Below are 17,688 nucleotides of genomic sequence, written 5' to 3'. Positions count from 1 at the left end.
AGATATATAAAAATATGATAGAGCTTACGTTTCTTTCAGCATAGGCTTCATTGAGTTAGGTTACCCATTGTTAGCATTTTTTAGCCCAAAATCCATAATTTTCCTTTGAAAGGTGGTTCCATTTACTAGCATCTTGAGCATAAATGGGTAGTGCATCAAAAGCATCAAAGGTTAGAAATGTTCTGTCAGTAGATGTGGTGTTTATAACTTGGGCTCTTTTTCTTGGAGAGGATGGTTGATCAGGTTAGGCTGGAGTTGATACACTTTCCTCCAAAGATTCATCATCACCAACTTCCTCTAGATCTTTATCCATGTTAGAATTGGTCCCAGTAAGATCTTCAAGCCTGTAGTCCTGGTGCTCCTTTTGCATCTTCTGCTGTGCACTATGTTGCCATTTTGCTAGAGCAAAAGTAAAAAAAACAAGGGTGGGTAGGTTAGTATGCATGTGTGATGAGATTGGTGTGCTCAACACACTGTTTGCCAGTCTTTCATCCCATCACATGTTGGACCTTACTCACACACAATTTGAATGTATATCCTATCCATTTTTGCCATATCTCAGTCAAATCTTCACAGAATTGCCTAAATTCTTAATCAGTCTATGAAAAATTAAACTATCTATCTATATATGCTATGTACATGAGGTAATATTTAGTTTCTGTGGTAAATAAAGTTTTCAACAAAAGACTGGTTACTACCAGTCTGGACTGGTTTTTTTTGCATTGTAGACCATTTAGGACCAGTCTAAAAGGGTCTGGTTGTGGTCCCTTAATATCTGGATTGGTCTGAACCAGTTCCGGTTGCCAGTTGCCTCATTTTGAGGTAAAAACCAGACTAGACTGGACTTTGAAACACTATAGATGATGTCTGATGACAATTTTCAGCTGTGGCCAATATAAAGAGGGAGAGCTCTACTTGCCAGACCTCAAAGTCAAACTGGAGTAAGTGGCTGCTACATATATCTCTCTCAATTGCAGATAGGTATGACCCAGGGACCTGGTCATTTTCCTGTCTGGCTGAATCTATCATTGCATCAGACTCCTGAGGGGGTTGGAGACATATTTTTCTTCCCCACAGCCTCTTTTGACAAACTGAAAGGGAAACCCCCTCTCTGGAACAAGAGAATGTGGTGGAAGGTGAAAATTTTGACAGCCTGGTTGGCAAAGGCTTGGGAGGAAATCTCATCTCTGCCTGTGGGAACAGAATTAGGGCACAATCTTTATTGTACAGAGTGAGGACTCAGCAGGGCTGTGGTTCATAAACTGCATGTAAGTGGCACTAACTCTGAAATGCTGCCAGTTGCACTAGCTACTAATGCAGGAGACTATTTACCACTAAAATTGGGATAATATTTTGAAAGGTCACAAGTGGGTAGGTTTTCTTAACAGAAAGTTGAATAGCAAGAGGGACATGGGGGAAGTATAATAGCTGCATAGCTATTTTTCATGGAAGTTGAGAATAACAAATGGAGTAATTACAAGGAGCACAAATAAAGCAGTTTTGATAGGAAAAAGTTGAATTGCTGCTTTTCAGATTTTGAAATGGACACACCTTGAATGAGGGACATGCAGGGACCATGATATCCCAACTCCCCACATGGATTTCTTCATTCCTTACATGGCCTATGGATTCCTCATCATCCTTTTTGATAGCTCCAACCCCTACTTCACTGCCCCTATTGAGGCTCTTAACGAGTTTGCTGAGGTCTATGTGGTTGACCCCCACCTTCAAGGCCTGGCTGAGGGCATCAATCAGGTTGTAATTATTCACATTTCTGCTCTTTTTCTGTCTACATTCTGACTGTAACCTTAGTTTACAAACTAACAATTCCAAGCACTCCTCACCGGATACCACATTCTACAAGATTTTATTCAACTTTACCCCCCCTACCAGTATATGAAGATGGAATCTTTTTGCAATTCTTGAAAATTGTTGCTGAGTTACATCTTCAACTTCATATTCTCTGTGAACCCTTCTTTTATCTTTAATTTGCTCACCACCCTATGCTCTGCATTTACCACCATCCTTTACATTCACATCACTATGTACATACCCTAATTGTTTGCATTGACATCCATCCTGTACATATACCACCATTCTTTGCATTAACAGCTATCCTTCAGATTGAAACTACTTTTATAATGTTTTAGATCAATAGTTGACTCCATTTCCATTGCTTTTATCTGATGGTACTGATAACTCAAATAGTAGTAACATGATCTCAATCTCAATCTGCATGACCATGCTGCTATCTTCTAGACCCGGCCTCCCCTAAACAAGTCATGGGACATGGTTGAACCTTCTTTCAGCTATCAATTTCTTCTTGTTCTTTTTCCTCTATGTACTTGAATGCCACTCTGTTCTCTTTCATCAGACTTGTGGCTGAAAGAACAAGGCTTGTCCTGATCCAGTCATGTGACATATTCAACTTTGCTTTGTTTTCTCATTTCCCACACTTTGCTTCTTGCTTCCAACCACATGAATCCTTTCTCAAATCATTTTTCTTTGATACCAATTTTCCTTTTTATATAAGTTGTTAAGAAGGGAAGCTTAATTCAGTCATGTGACATGCCAATGAACATCACAAAATTTGTGTTAACTCTTCTCTTCCTAGTTCCTCTGGTTAAAAAAGCCTACCAGTTAAACTTGCATCAGGGGTATCAAGGGAAAAACTGTAATATCAACCTGACCTGTTGATGTGGCTGGTTTACAGGGTCCTCTTCTCAATCAGGAACAGCATTTAAGATTGATCACATGCATCTGTAGCAGGAGGTCCAAGATTCACCAAGTCAAAGATAAATGTGGCATTATGTAGGGGCAAATTGCTTTTGTAGCACAAATAAGGCACTTTTGATAGGGAAAAGTTGAATTGCTGCTTTTCATAGAAATGGACACACCTGGAGTGAGGAACATGCAGAGTGTTATAGAGCCAAGGAGGTTACCAAATAGGGAAATTATTTGTCAGCTTATCTCCTTATATAGTAGAATGGGTCTAGTGGAGGAAAAGAATCTTACTATGCCTTACCAAATAAGGAAAATTTCCTTTTTTATCCACCTGCAGGATGTAGCACATCCAGTCCAACTTTCACCATCACACATGACTAGGGAAGAATGCCATGGTCATAAGAGAGCCAAAGTCACTGCAAAGACAGAGGTTATGGCTACATCTCTGACAAGATTCAGCTCTGCCATGTTCTCTCACAAGTGGAGGGCCTCTGCCAAAGCCAGAATGCCATCCAGCTCATTGGAGAGAAAAAGGGTGTCATTCACCCTCTGCAATCCCACTATTTCCCCTTTGATTTCACAGTCCCAGAGCAGCAGCTCTAACCCATTACCACCTCTTTCCTTAAGTAAAGCCAAACCACCCACCTTTCGCACCAGTAAGCCCAAGGCCTGTCTAGTCACAGGCCCTGCAGCCATTCCAAAGAAGTCTGCCATTACAATAGGAGATACTGCTAAAAAATTGTTTGGATGAAACTAAATTTGCCTGTAGGATTTTTTCATGAAGTGCAAAGTCTTAGCTGAAGGCTATCCTTTAGCGGTACAAACTGACAGACCAGGTATCCACCCCCAAGTTAGAAGGAGTACCCCTCCCTTCAGCAGGCTCCAACAGACCTTGAAGTGCTAGATCTCGAATGGCTGAGTCTAAGTGAATAGCCAGATTCAGAGCAGCAGTTGCACAGAAAAACTCAGATTGTTTTGTGGTTCCAATATCTCTTGCAGATCTTAAAAAAGTCAGCAGATCTCGAGGTCTTTATGCTGCCACTGCTTTTCCAAGCGGTGATACAGATGAAAGCATTTCACCTGTATAAAATTCAATTTTAATGATTTTACCGATAAAGGTCATCTCTAATAAATACACTACATACAATTGCAATGATACAAAGAGTCAATGCGCATACCCTATGCAGTTGACCAAAAATGCAAATGCGTGGAATCTGAACATAGGACAAAGGCTTTGGAACTGGCAGCAGTACACGTCATGACATTATACTTGGATCCTATCTAAAATTCACCTACCATGAAATAGAGCACTAAGAGGTTCTAGAGTAAACACCCAGCGCAGGGAGAATAATTCCATTACTACCAAAGGGTTTAGAAACACATGATGGATTTATTGTGGAATTTTAATACTTATACAAGAAATACAGAAAAGACGATATAGACACTTAAACGGCATGTCTGAAACATTGAAAGACTAAACTACGCCTAAGTAATAAATGTACAAAGACTTAGCATGGCTTACAGCCATTCAGAAAGACATGTATGGCAATTCCCATGTACACATCAAAGACTGATGTGTCTGAACGTCACAAGTAAAAACATGAGAAAAAGACACATTCTATTATATAAAATATAATAAGAACCCCCTGACAATTAAGAAAGACATTTGAAAACACCTTTGGAGTGTCTCCTGACCTCTGTAATGAAAAGACGAGCCAAGACAAGGCATTTTAATTAAAAACTCGGAAACGATGGAAGGCTGAAGACTATTGGTAAAATGTGTATGCATGCACATCAACACATCAAGAAACATTAATCATTTTGTGATGTCATCTGTCAAAACCGGTAAACCGGGCCAGAGAAAGAAACATGCAAGATCATGCCAAGCTAAGAATAGCTACGTCAGCTAACTCCGCGTATGCATCAAACACTGATGCATTTGAAAATGAAAGACGCGACACTACAAAATCCATAATGTTCCCAGAGATAGACTACAAAATATACCACACGCTCTTTTAAAATTCATATTTGTAATTCGGACCGAAGTATCCCACATTAAAACACATGTAAAACATAGATAGGGGTTCCTGGAGTATATAAGGAGTGCGCTGGCAGGTCAAAAGGCAAGTAATCGCCCCCCCATTGACCAGCTAGTTGCACTCCAAGTAGAGACTTAGGAGGTGGACAGTTGTAATCAATTAAAAGGAGATTTCTTTGTGGTCAGATAAGTACAGTGTGAACGAAGCCAGCATGCTTGGGAGTCAACTTACTTGGAGACTTTTGAATAAGAGGTTTTAAGAACACAGTATCATTTAGACAAGACAGCATACTTGTACTCCTTTGGTTTTGGAGTGTAGTGACATAATAAAAACTCACGGGAGTCATAAAAGTCAATTAAAGTCATGTTTTGTGTTAATAAAAGAAACTGTGATCAAAGAACTTTGCATTTAAGAGACCAAGTTCCCCAAAATATATACTTTGTTCTATTGAACTATTCTAAACCACTATTCTAAACCACACCTTATAATAAAAACCTGTGTTAAAAACGAAAAATCTTGAGACTTAACCTAAGAAGACAAAGGTGGTATTTCTCAATACCAAAGGCCCTCGAACTTGTGCTCTGAGATTGTGATAGTGTGTGTGTAGGTGTTTAGGTGATAGGGTTTTCCTGATGCACTTGATCCTTGTTCGCGTGTTTTGCACTTTCACATTCATCCCCGTGCAACACGTATCAGCGGACTCTGGCTGGACTGAGGGTATGCAGAACAGATATTTTTCTGCTTTGCAACTGCAGCAAATTTTCTGGTGAATGTGTGAAGCTTTTCCAAGCATTTTTAGTTGGACCTCAAAGTCCATCAGACTTTTCTGACGGACTTCTGATGGACTAACAGCAAACTAGCAGCCAGTCCACTAGAAATGACAAGCAAGTGTCAACGGAATTCCAGTGGACAAATCCAACAGAAGTCCAATGGAATTCCAAAAGACTGTTGTTATTATTATTAATAATATATAACATAAAAGAAATGCAACATTGGGGAATTGAACACTCAACCTTAGGATCTTAAGCATATTGAACACAATGCTAAACCAGCTGCAGCAAGGTGCCTTTGATATAAGTAAGTAGTTTGTACTATACATACCTACTGTTTGACCGCTTTCCTAAAACGGTCATCAGCAAACGCCAATGCATCATTTGGCCATCATCAATGATCCACATTGCTTGTCCTCAACCACATCCATCCCTAGTGATGACAGCCCACCAACCCATGATGACACAGCACGTGACACGGATGGCACAACAACACAACAACACACCAACAATGACATGATGATGTGTCAACGATATGCAATGTGGACAATGCAATGACAAAGGGACCAGCCACAACACCCCACCAGCACCCCATGAATCCCACAACATGACGATGTGTCCACAACATGCGAGGATGACAAGACAACAACAACAACAACACAACAATGATGACAACTTGACAACAACAACAACAATGACAACATGACAACAACAACAACAACAACAACATGCGAAAACAATGACACAACATGTGAGGACAATGACGAAACATGCAACGTGAGGACAGTGACATGACATGAGGGCCCAGCACCACCATTCCATCCCCCTCTATCAGTCAATGCCCACCATCCCCTCCCCCTCCATTACTCACCACTCCCTCCCCTCACCACCACTCCCTCCCCCACCCTTACTCCCCTCCCTTGCTGCTTACCACTCCCTCCCCCTCCTTTGCTCCCTCCTCCTCCCTTGCTGCTTACCATTCCCTCCCCTCCCTTTCTGTTCCTCCCCCCTCACTTTTTGTCCCTTCCCCCTCACTTTTTGTGCCTCCCCCCTCCCTTTCTGATCACCACCCCCTCCCCCTTCTCTGTAACATAGAATGTAGTAAAATAAATTTATGTAGTTATGATATATACATTGTTTTTTGAAACCTCAATGTCTTAAGGAATTCAGCATAAGGTCTGACCAGGGCCTGACTTGTTTAGATTTACTTATAAGAATTGCAGACTGGACGCTGAAAGTCTGTTGGAAGTTGTGCCTTTCTTGCTTAGAAGTCCATTGGAAGTCCACCAGACTGAGAACTTAGCAATTATGACTGGTTTCTGCCTCTGTCCATCAGAAATCCAATGGAAGTCCAGCAGACATCCAACAGACACAGAATTCCAGCCAGTCCAACCATTTCTTGCTTCTAAATGGCTTGAGCAGACTTTCATTGGACTTTGCCTGGACTAGCAGTGGAATCCAGTCATGTCCAATGAAATCTGACAGTCTTCTGATGGACTGTCCACTGAGTCCATTGGAAATGGCAGGGTCTGTTCAGTACTTCGTCATGCCCCACTGATTCCTGCAGGAATGAAGGCATTCCACTGGATTCCAGTGGAATCCGCAGAAATAGACAGGAATGGCACAGAAATAGATAGGAATGAATATTTTGGAGCCAAGGGCTTAATAAAAACTTCATTCCAGTGGAATGGACACACAATAAGCATCATATTGTACATTTACACAACTATATACACTTCTCTCTTCTTCCCTTGCTATTTTTTACAGAACTATATACACTTCTCTTGTCTTTCCTTGCTATTTTTACATTTATTTAGGTCAGTTTCTCAAGCCGGTCATTGTTTACTCATCCTCTTCATCCTCTTCTACAATTTCCTCATCCAATCCCAAGCCTTCCTCTTCTTCAGCATCCTCTTCCTGCTGTCTCATCAGTTCCTCTGCATCTTCTTCTCTCTTTTTCTTCACCAGCTGTTTTTGGAGAACATATTTGGTATGATAAAATAACATAGAGTGCAAAAACCAGTTAAAGTTGCCTGGGGTCATGCATTTGAGAATTGATTGATATCCACCAAGCCATGCATTGAGCTGTTCACAAACCTTAAATATTGATCTTAGTGGCTGGAAAATCAGTATAGAATTGAATGATAGATACCTGTGTATTGAATGCCTATTTTACATATGGATTCCCTTTTTTGTCAAAGGCCATAACTACCAGATTTGGAGCAGATCCATCTCCTGGTGATGGATTACAGTATTTTCGCAGAGATAATCTGTCACTCAGTGATTGATGTAATGATAAGAATCAACAATAAATCTGGTGGTTTTTTTCCAGATCTCCCAGCTTCCATTAGCCACTGCAGTTTGAAGAATTTGGCAGGCTTTGTCAATGCAGATATAGGCAGGCCGTGACTCTTCAGTTGGATATACTGATCCCAAGAAGTTTAGTATATTTGTTGGTGATTCTGACTTGTCAAATTTAGTCCAGGCAATAACCACCCCTCAAGGAGCACAAATAGTTTCAACACAATAAAACCAATCTGGACTAAAGTAGTTTTTTGAGGGAGGTGGATCAGCATTTGGATCATCATGTCGTTGTGGATTTGCCCCTCTAAGGTTAGGTTGCCAAGGATGATTCTCTGCAGGCCTTTGTAACATTCTACGAACTCCAGATTGATTTTGGCAGTTGCTGTTTTTATAATGTTTCTTCCATTGTGATTGATGTTCCTGACAGGCAAGTGTACCTTGAACTCTCTGATTATGACAATCCCAAACTAAGCATCGTGAAGCAAGCATATTGTGATGTATGTCACATAAAGATCCACCTTGAGCATGAGAGAGATCATTTGAACAGTCATCATAAGCAACACTGTCAAACAATTATGATTAATAGAGTTTCTAGAATATCATCAATTCATTTACCTGAGGGCCCATTACAACACCATCAAGAGTAACCAAATTGGTATCACGAATATTATCAATATCCATCTCATCACCTTGATGTAGATCAACTTCTGGTTCCTCATGAGCTGTGACCAATGCAGGTATATCATCATCTGTTGCATCAACACCAACAACTGCTGCTGGATCATCAAAAACTACATCAACAACATCACTAGTCTTTCTGTGTTTCTGAGTACACTCATTACATGCATGGTTGTCTGCAGCACAGATGATTCCATTTTCACCTAACAGTGAAAAGGCTGCAAATTTATTTAAACATAAATAGAAGAGAGGGGGAGGCTTACAGTTTGAGATTGGCAGGCATGCCTTTTGCATTTTCAACCTTATCCTCAGTTGCCCGTTGGGCAGCGGTCTTCCTATAAAATGGTGGGTGGGGTGGTTAGCCAATATGTTAGCCAATACAGGGGGAGAGGGCAAAGCCATGCACCTGTTTTTTTCCCCTCTTGCCGAGACCTTTCCCCTGCCCTTTCCCTTCACTAGCGCTTTCTTGGGCTTGTCGTTAACTTGTTCTCACTGTTGCTGTTGTCCTTGTCACTGTTCTGGTCCTCCTGGGTGGTATCTGTCTTGCTGCATTTTGGCATGGTGTCCTTGGCATTTGACTGCAGCCGCTTGCGGCCTCGGGGTGCTCGCGGGGCAGGAGGGGTGGTAGGAGTGGTAGGAGCAGCCCCAGCAAGCACTGAGCGCAGTTTGCGTGACATGAATTGAGGGTGGGAGTGGATAATGACAATGTGGTATGAAGGTGCAGAGGGAACAGATGGTGGGGGAAAGGAAAACAGAATGATGAACTGTTAGGTTCACATGGGTTAAGGCGGAATCAGCTGAAACTCCGAAAACAGATGAGTAGGGGGTGGCGCCATTGTGCATGGTCATTCATAGGCAGTGGGAGGTGTTGTCGGTTCGTCGTCATGGCCTGTGTCTGTTAGTCAGCGCTGGGCATCATTTGTGGGTGGTGGTGGCTGGTCGTCGTCGTTGCTGGGTGGTAGTTGCTGGTGGTGGTTGTCCTTGGCTGATGGTGGTCGTCCCTGGGCAGTGGTGTCGTTTTCATGGGTGGTGGCGGTAGTTTGTGAGTGTTTGTGTCTCCATTTGCATCATGGGTGGGTGGTTGTTGTTTCTGAGTGGTTGTGGCTGGTGGTGGTTGTCATTGACTGGTGGTGGTCATTTCTGGGCATGCGTGAAAACAATGTGGGGGGAACCTACTTGATACGCTCACCTGGGTGCCACATCTTCGTGCCACATCATCGTTATGGCTGTCCCTTGTCGTACATTGCAAACAGCGATGTGACCCCTGCTTCATGAGTGAAAAACGATGTGGGGGAAGCTTGTTGATAGACACGTACTGTTACGTGCCACGTCATCACTACCCAGCCAAAGGGACTCCTTCACCATAGGTCGCAAATGGTGATACAACCTGTGCTTCGTGTGTGAAAACAATGTGGGGGGGAACCTACTAGGTAAGCTCACCTGGGCATCATCACCATATGGATGACGTGGCACGTTTATGTGCCACATCCTCATTGGTAGTGGCTGGTGCTGGCCATGCAGCGTTTATGTGCCACATTGTCGTCTTCCCTATGTACCACCATCGTCGATGGTTCGCCTGGCATTACCACATCATTGTCGATGTGCTTGGGGCAGTCACAGTGTTGGCGACGATGGTGGTGATGAGGAGAGGAGTGTTGGGGATTGTTGATTCTTGATGATGCCAAATCGAGCATCGGTGTTTGCCGAGACTTGACATTGTTTTATTATTCTTTATTATTAATTACTAATGTGTATTCCAGTTACTGGATTCCTTATCCATTCTGTTCTGGTGTATTCCAGGGACCATTCTGGCTACTAATCAGGAATGACATCATTCCACTGGAATATTTGTCCCCTGGAATGTCATTTTGGCTGGTCTCTTTGCTAAATTTGATTCCTCCAGCTTCCACCAGAATCCGCAGGAATGACCTGAATCCAGCAGGAATCAGTGGGGCATGATAAAGACCTCAGGTCCGTTGAAAGTCCATCGGATTCCATTGGACAAACAGTGGGAGTGTAAAGTACTGCAGATCTCAGACAATCAAACCTAAACTTCAAACATTTGCCATGATCTTCAAGAACACATGCATCCTCAATGTAAAACTGGCCAGTTTTATGACAAAGATATAAATCTTGCCATTTACCTTGGCATAATGGTTGTAGGAGGCAAGGAATGAGCTGAAGGTGATGAGGGTCAAAGAGTTGACAGACGTTCCAAGGGCAAAAAAAATCATCTGCGAAGGATAAACTTGATAAACTTGGAAGAGACGATTATGAGAAGGCAAGTAATTCTCTCATTTTATGTATATATATGATACCAATAACACTTCTAGAGTCTTATTCACATCACCAGAGAGTTTGAAGAGCAATACATTGGCAGGACCAGGAAGGATGTTAAAGCAGAGATGAAATCCAACTCCAGTCAGAAGATTGTGGAGGATGGGCTCAGTGTAGTTACAGGCCAAATTTTATTCCACCAGATTCCCCAAGAATGAAATTCTGGCAGGAATTAGAGGGCACTGCTAAGACCTCCAAAACACGTGTACAAAAATACTTTTGGCCATGTCTCAACAAAATTTTGACCATCTTTGGTGGTTCAGGGACTGAAAATTAAGTAAATATTTGCACAAGAAAGGTTCAATATGTGATGGGACAAAAGACTGGTTGCAACTGGTTCAAACTGGTCTTTTTTTGGTTTTTGAATATTTACAAAAACATGGTAACTGGCAACCATACTGACCCATTGTGGGCAACTGTAACTGGAAAAAAGCCGGACCATGGTTCAGTCCTGTAGTAACATAGTACTGATGCCACATTAATTTTGAAATGAAAACCCTAATGATGACTGTAGCAGTTGGCTGAGGACAGCTAGTAGGCCATGCTCCTGCATCCTTAATTTTATTGGAATTCTGCATGGCTTTATTACATGCTTTGTACCTCTAATATGCCAGAGTAAGAGCTACTTTTCCCTCTTTGTTCATCAAATAAGGTGAGACCTTAAGTAACTAGCAAGCTCCAGCCTATAGGCTGCTATGAGACTCTTAGACTTTTTAGATGCAAAAGCCATGGTTGGATGAAGAGTGAAGGTAGTGGCAGCAGACCCAGAATCAGATAGAGCTACAGAGAGGGACCACAAAGCAGATGCAGATCTAGAGTGAGAGATGGAGCAAGAACTAGAGGTGGCTTCCAGACTGAAAGAGCTCTAGAAAATATGTTAGTAGAAAACTCACATAATTGAATAAAGCTAAATACAACCAGAATTGACAAAGCATAGTTTCCCTTTTTCTTATTACACACCCACTTCACATCTTCATTCTGTTCAAGCACAAATGCATAAGGCCCTTTGAGATTCCAAATACCATCAATATCATCCCAAGTTGTCATGTTGGGGTCTTGCAATATATCAATAACAATCAACTCTCAAGCTTTAACTCCCACCTGCGACCAATAAGGTTTTTATGAACTGGCTGGAATGTGGCTGTTATGCCATGGCTGAAACCCATAGAAACTTTCATTGAAGTGAGAGACAAATTGGCTTGGTTTTCGTGTGAGTTATAGAGAATAACACAACAGGCAGTTGATCCATGGGCAATGCATCAGCAAATTTAAATTCATTTCCATATGCATTCCCTCAAATAAGCCCACCTGCACAAAAATACTTGTTGAATTATAGTGAACACTCCAGGAAGATTTACCTGTTGTGTGTGATGCACCTTGCAAGTTATTGTGAGGGCTCAGGGGGACTGTTGGGTGGGCTGATCAGCTGCACATCTGTGACAAAGGTCAAAACTTCATAAATAAAAATCATACAATTGGCTGTATCTATTTGCTCTCCTGATGTGGTTGCCAAGGAATTTGCAGGTGTGCTTCCATCTCACCTCTCCTGCAGATGGAAATGAGGATGCTATGGAATCTGTGGTGAAATCCTGGCAGGAAGGGGACATCAAGGCAGTGGCAATGGTCAGTGGCATGAGAGTGGACTTTGACCATGAGGAAGTCAATTTGAAATTGGTGATTTACTACTCAGCACCTTGAAACATCTTCAGGTTCTTGCATGAATGTGGGAAAGCAGAGAGAACTTATACCAATCTGCATACATCACCACATTTTGGTATCTGAGAGAGATGCCTTCCCATGGCATTGATGGTTCAGGGGTGAAAGAGATGGCTGATTACCTGAGGGTAACAGACTGCTGCAGGCACACCTTGCTTTTTGCCCCAAATATGAAGACTTGCAATGATGACCCATTAAAGAAAGCACCCACATACTGGCTATGCAGTGCATGCTGGACAATGAGCTCCAACACTCACTACCTGCCAGAATTCCAGTAAGCAGCTGATTAGCAGCATGATGAGATCTTTCTGACATTCAGCACTGTCCCTCCATCATCAGACAGCTCATGCTGTCTACCAGCTGTTTGTGCCCCTTCTTTTTCACTAAGCTGAACCACCTCTGACAAAATTCCTTAGAAAGCTCCAATCCATCCACAGACCCCCATCTTGCCATGCTGATCATCCACTAACATTCTTCTTGTGGGCAGCGCAACATTCCAGAGACATAGGACCCTGAAGGCAGCACCCTCAACATCTCCCCTATTTGATTGTGACTTTTCATTTGGTATATCATCACTTTCTGTATTTGGAAATGTGCACAGACCATGTAAACAGTAGTCCAACATTTTCAAGAACAGTTAACACCATGTGTATGCATTTTTCTCCTTTTTCTACTGATTTTCTGGATGCATTGTATTCATTACTATATGTGGAAACATGGACAGACCACTGCAACATGTTCAATAACAGTCTACAACATATCTATTCTTTATTATGCTTTTTTTTCTGATTTTCTGGCATATTTGTACTAATTACCATATTTGGAAATGCACACAGACCATGTAAACAGTACCTTAACATTGACAACAACAGTTGGTACTATGTTTATATTTTTTACTTCTCTTTATCTCATTTTCTGGCTACATTGTATTAGTTACTATATTTGGAAATGTGCACAGACCATGTAGATACTACTGCAACATTGTTAACAATAGTTTACATCATGTCTATTCTTTTGTTCTCCTTTTTTCCTGATTTTCTGGCTATATTTACATTAATTACCATATTAGGACATGTGCACAGACCATGTAAACAGTACACATATTTTCTCCCGTTTTTGTCTGATTTTCTGGATACATTTGCATTATTTACCATACTAGGAAATGTGCACAGACCATCAGCAGTACCCCAACATTGCTAAAAATAGTCTACACCATATATATTATTTTTTCCCTGATTTTCCTTAATTTTATGGCTATACTTTCAACAAATACCATATTAGGAAATGCGCAGACCATGTAAATAGTACCCCAACATCATGACCAATAATGAGCATCATCCTTATCTTTTAAACCTGCAATATTTGGCAATTTTTAGTGTCCATTCCAGTCACCTCATTCCAGTGCCATTCTGTTCCTGTGCATTCCAGGGACTGTTCCAGTGTAAATACTGGAATAATGAAATTCTGAAAATTTGGCTGGTAAATTCCACTGGAATGGCACAGTACTTTACAGTGCCCCACCTATTCCTGTAGGAATGCCACAGGAATCCACAGGAATAGGACTGGAATCAAGCAGAATAAGGTTTTTTCAACTCCAACCTTATCCTGCTGACTTAGTACTCAAAATTCCTTATAAATTCATGTCAGACATCTTAGTAGATCAAATTGTCTTAATGACATAAAATGAATTATATAACCTACTACCAGATACAATCTATTTTGTAGAAAGGGGGAGGCCTGACAGGGGGTATATGTTACTACATAGAACTACATAGAGTCTACATTTAAAGAAGGGGGAGGGACAAAGCAGGGGAAAGGACAAGGAAGGGAAAGGGAGGAAGGAGGAAGGGGGAGGTACAAGGAAGGGGGAGGGAGTGAAGGGGGGGAGAACAAGCAAGGGGGAAGGGGAGGGGTGAGGGACAAGCAAGGGGAAGGGAGTGGTGAATGGGAGAGGGAGTGATGAGGAAGGTGCCTCGTCGTCACGTGCCGTGGTGTGGTGTTTTTGTGGGCAGTGGGTTGTTTTCGTTGGCATCCACTGGCATTGTTTTTGGTCCACTGGGCGTCGATTTGTGTCTGCTGGTGTTGTCCGCTGTCCGCTGGTGTCTGCAGGTGTTGTTTTGCATCCGCTGGTGTCGTTTTGCATCTGTTGGCATTGTGCACTGTCCACCGGCATCGTTTTGCGTCCGCTGGTGTTGTTTTTGTGTCTGCTGGTGTTGTTTTCGTGTCTGCTGGTGTCATGTTCTATCCACTGGGTGTCATTTCTTGTCTGTGGGTGGTGAACGTGGGCGCTGGGGTCGTGTTGCTGTGGTCATGTTGCCGTTGGTGGGCGGCGGCAATCGTGGATGGTGGGGGTGGCACATCATTGTTACCTGGAGGGTGGTGGGTGGTCGTGGATCATGGTGCCGCGTCGTTTTCATTGTCCGTTTAGTTGCCACATCACTGCCAGTGATGTGGCACCTGGTAAGGAATGGGGAGTGAGGGGGCTGCAATGGATGCGGATGGTGTTGAGTGAAGGGGATCGTGGTGGTGGCGACGGGCGTGTTTGGCAGCAGTGACGAGCATGGTGGTGGTGGGAGGAAGAGGGTGGTCGTGTTTGGTGAGCATGATTGCCAAACAGATATTGTTTGTTAACCATCTCAAATAAACAAATTATAATACATAACAAATAAATAAAATAAATAAATTGCAGTGGAATTCTGTTCCTGCACATTCCAGGGAAGACCATTCTGGTGTAAATTCCGAAATAATCAGATTCCACTGGAATGGGAAAACACAGGAATGACAAATTTAGCAGGGCTTACTGCTAAATTTCATTCCACCAGAATCCACAGGAATTCCACTGGAATGACCGGAATCCTGCAGGAATAGGGCGGGCACTGCTAAGACCTCGACGAATCAGACAAAGACAAGAAGAAGGACATGGTTTACATCCAGTCAAGTCTGCTTATGCCGCACGTTACCCAGGTTTCAATCCCTTCACCAGACAACCACTCATTGACAATGGCTACATCGACAACGGTGAAAATCAGTGCAGAGCAGTGATCGTCCATCCCAATGCCAGATTCAACCCAAACCTTACACCGCTCGACTATTCTAACACCCTTTTTACTGCTTACAGAACCGTCTGCCACGAAGAGGAGTAATCAGATTTCAAGGTCAGGGGGGGGTATGTTATGGTACATTCATATATACCTTACACATATCTACTGTTCCCTTTCAATCTGCCAGAGACTCTATTATTTTCTTACCAATTTCTCTGTATTTTATGAATTATAACTAGGCAACATGTGTATACCCAGACTTGACGTGTTTGATCATATACAATGCAACGCGATTGCTTGACTATATTTGGCGTACGAGCTTTAGGCAAACAAAGCACACCAAATACGTTGAACAAGAGTTCCGGAACCGGCAGCAGACTCAGAAGAGCCCGGATTAGGAGGGAATGTTCTAAGACCTTCCTCCAGGATCTAGAAGTAGTACCTACAGTATATAAACATGTCCGTAGGATAGGATTATTCATTCATTCTTACTTCCCCAAATATCGTGTGAACTTGAGATCTTAAGTAAAGACTAAGTAACACAACACTAGAGAACTATTAGATAAGGCCTTGTGCTGTCAATAGTCTCCAATTCAGATCGTTAAGGCTTTGTGCTAACGTTTTCGACTCTGTTCTGTTCCTCGTCAAACGTTAAGGTACAACAGGACCATCACGATCTAAGGACATGTTCCCCTCACTCGACTCTAATTGTATTCACTCGCAAAGGACAAACATAAGTTTTACTTTAAACATTTTAAACTAATGAATCATATTCATAGGAATGCACCAACCTTAGAGTCGACGCAATCAACGAACTCTAACACTGGCATCGATCTCTGAAAGCTACCCTGCTTCTTTGCTTTTTCAAGGCCACAAGATCTCACAGCAACAGCCCTCCAAACATGGTGGTCATCATCTCCACAATGTTGCTTGGAGTCCATGGTGGCAGAGAACAAGGGAAAATCTTTCTGTGGTTTCCACATACCACAAAATTTTCTTTGTGCCCTTTAAGTAATAACTGCAGGAATGCTGCACAACATGGGCAACATTATTTCAAGACTGCAATCACCTGCCTGTAATCCTATAAATGAGTAAATCAGAGCACAGAAAGAGGTGGAACAAGGATATTCTACTTGTAACTTTGACATATCCATCCTCTTGTACTCATTGCTGTTGGCCAGGAAGTGTTCAGTGAAAGAAAGTAGTAGACTTGCAAGACAGGCTTCACAATGAAGGGTCCCTTTGAAGGACATTTCCTCCAGGTTTAAAGAAGTGTTGACTTTGACACTGTGTATCCAAGTCAATCTTCAGTTGCTTGATCATGGACGAGATCTCTTTTGATGATTGCAATCTGCCTTTCTTGGTATGATTCTCCAGCATCAACTGCCATTCAGAGATCTTGGCCTCAATAGCACGGACCTGCCTTAGGACATTGGAATCCTGACAGAATTTTGCCCCTGTCTCAGAGTGTTTTGGACCTTGATCTGATGGCCACTGTTCACAGGCAGTTTGGGCCAAATCAAGATCATGCTTCATGGCTGTTGCTCTCATTACACCCTTCTCCAAGAAAACACAGATGTAATCTTGGGAGGGAAAGTCTCCAGGCACACTTTGAGAGTCCGTATTTGGAAGATAATGACCAGAAAAGAGATCCTGCCACAGAAGGATGGTCCAGAATGTCAGCAGAGACTGTGTCACACTGGTTCTTTGCCATATATTCTACAACAATTTTGATGGCATCAGAATGGGCAACCATAAGCTGCAACTATGTCATATATGTGGTTGGCTGACTCTTTCTTTGTGGCAAAGCAGGTTGGATTGCCTCTTCGTTACTTGGAAAAAGGGGGCCACAAGGAGGGTTTCAATGTTTTCCAGATGTAACTGGAAAGCATGGCCCCTGGATAACTTCAAAAGAGCAGAGGTCTTATCAATGCCCCCCCTATTTCTGCAGGAATCCGGTCATTCCAGTGGAATGGAATTGAGCAGAAGGCCCTGCTAAATTGTTTATTCTGGTGTGTTCCATTCCGGTGGAATTCTGGTGGATTCCAGAATGTACACCGGAATGTTCCCTGGAATGGG

General features: G+C 42.4%; 4 protein-coding genes across 4 annotated transcripts; 1 reads left to right on the top strand and 3 right to left on the bottom strand.

Moving 5' to 3' along the window:
* Positions 1-177: 177 nt before the first annotated feature.
* Positions 178-1,800, top strand: LACBIDRAFT_335651 (uncharacterized protein; the record flags this gene model as incomplete). The annotated part of the gene is made up of 7 exons (XM_001890521.1): positions 178-184; positions 277-329; positions 404-429; positions 885-941; positions 1,099-1,156; positions 1,231-1,268; positions 1,572-1,800. 7 exons carry the CDS (start codon positions 178-180, stop codon positions 1,798-1,800), a joined length of 468 nt encoding a protein of 155 aa, XP_001890556.1.
* Positions 1,801-3,091: 1,291 nt separating this feature from the next.
* Positions 3,092-5,128, bottom strand: LACBIDRAFT_335650 (uncharacterized protein; the record flags this gene model as incomplete). The annotated part of the gene is made up of 8 exons (XM_001890520.1): positions 3,092-3,140; positions 3,203-3,431; positions 3,616-3,645; positions 4,021-4,083; positions 4,247-4,303; positions 4,420-4,490; positions 4,995-5,001; positions 5,101-5,128. The coding sequence occupies 8 exons, from the start codon at positions 5,126-5,128 to the stop codon at positions 3,092-3,094; spliced, it is 534 nt and encodes a 177-aa protein (XP_001890555.1).
* Positions 5,129-7,375: 2,247 nt separating this feature from the next.
* On the bottom strand, positions 7,376-10,009 carry LACBIDRAFT_335649 (uncharacterized protein; the record flags this gene model as incomplete). The annotated part of the gene is made up of 6 exons (XM_001890519.1): positions 7,376-7,630; positions 8,453-8,718; positions 8,779-8,850; positions 9,009-9,279; positions 9,705-9,830; positions 9,956-10,009. 6 exons carry the CDS (start codon positions 10,007-10,009, stop codon positions 7,376-7,378), a joined length of 1,044 nt encoding a protein of 347 aa, XP_001890554.1.
* Positions 10,010-11,495: 1,486 nt separating this feature from the next.
* LACBIDRAFT_335648 (uncharacterized protein) lies at positions 11,496-11,899 on the bottom strand (the record flags this gene model as incomplete). Its single annotated transcript, XM_001890518.1, has 2 exons — positions 11,496-11,717; positions 11,813-11,899. The coding sequence occupies 2 exons, from the start codon at positions 11,897-11,899 to the stop codon at positions 11,496-11,498; spliced, it is 309 nt and encodes a 102-aa protein (XP_001890553.1).
* Between the last annotated feature and the right edge of the window lie 5,789 nt (positions 11,900-17,688).

Source organism: Laccaria bicolor, genomic scaffold (assembly GCF_000143565.1).
Source record: "Laccaria bicolor S238N-H82 LACBIscaffold_106 genomic scaffold, whole genome shotgun sequence".
Taxonomy (NCBI): Eukaryota; Fungi; Basidiomycota; class Agaricomycetes; order Agaricales; family Hydnangiaceae; genus Laccaria; species Laccaria bicolor.
This window is presented reverse-complemented; position numbering and strand designations above follow the sequence as displayed.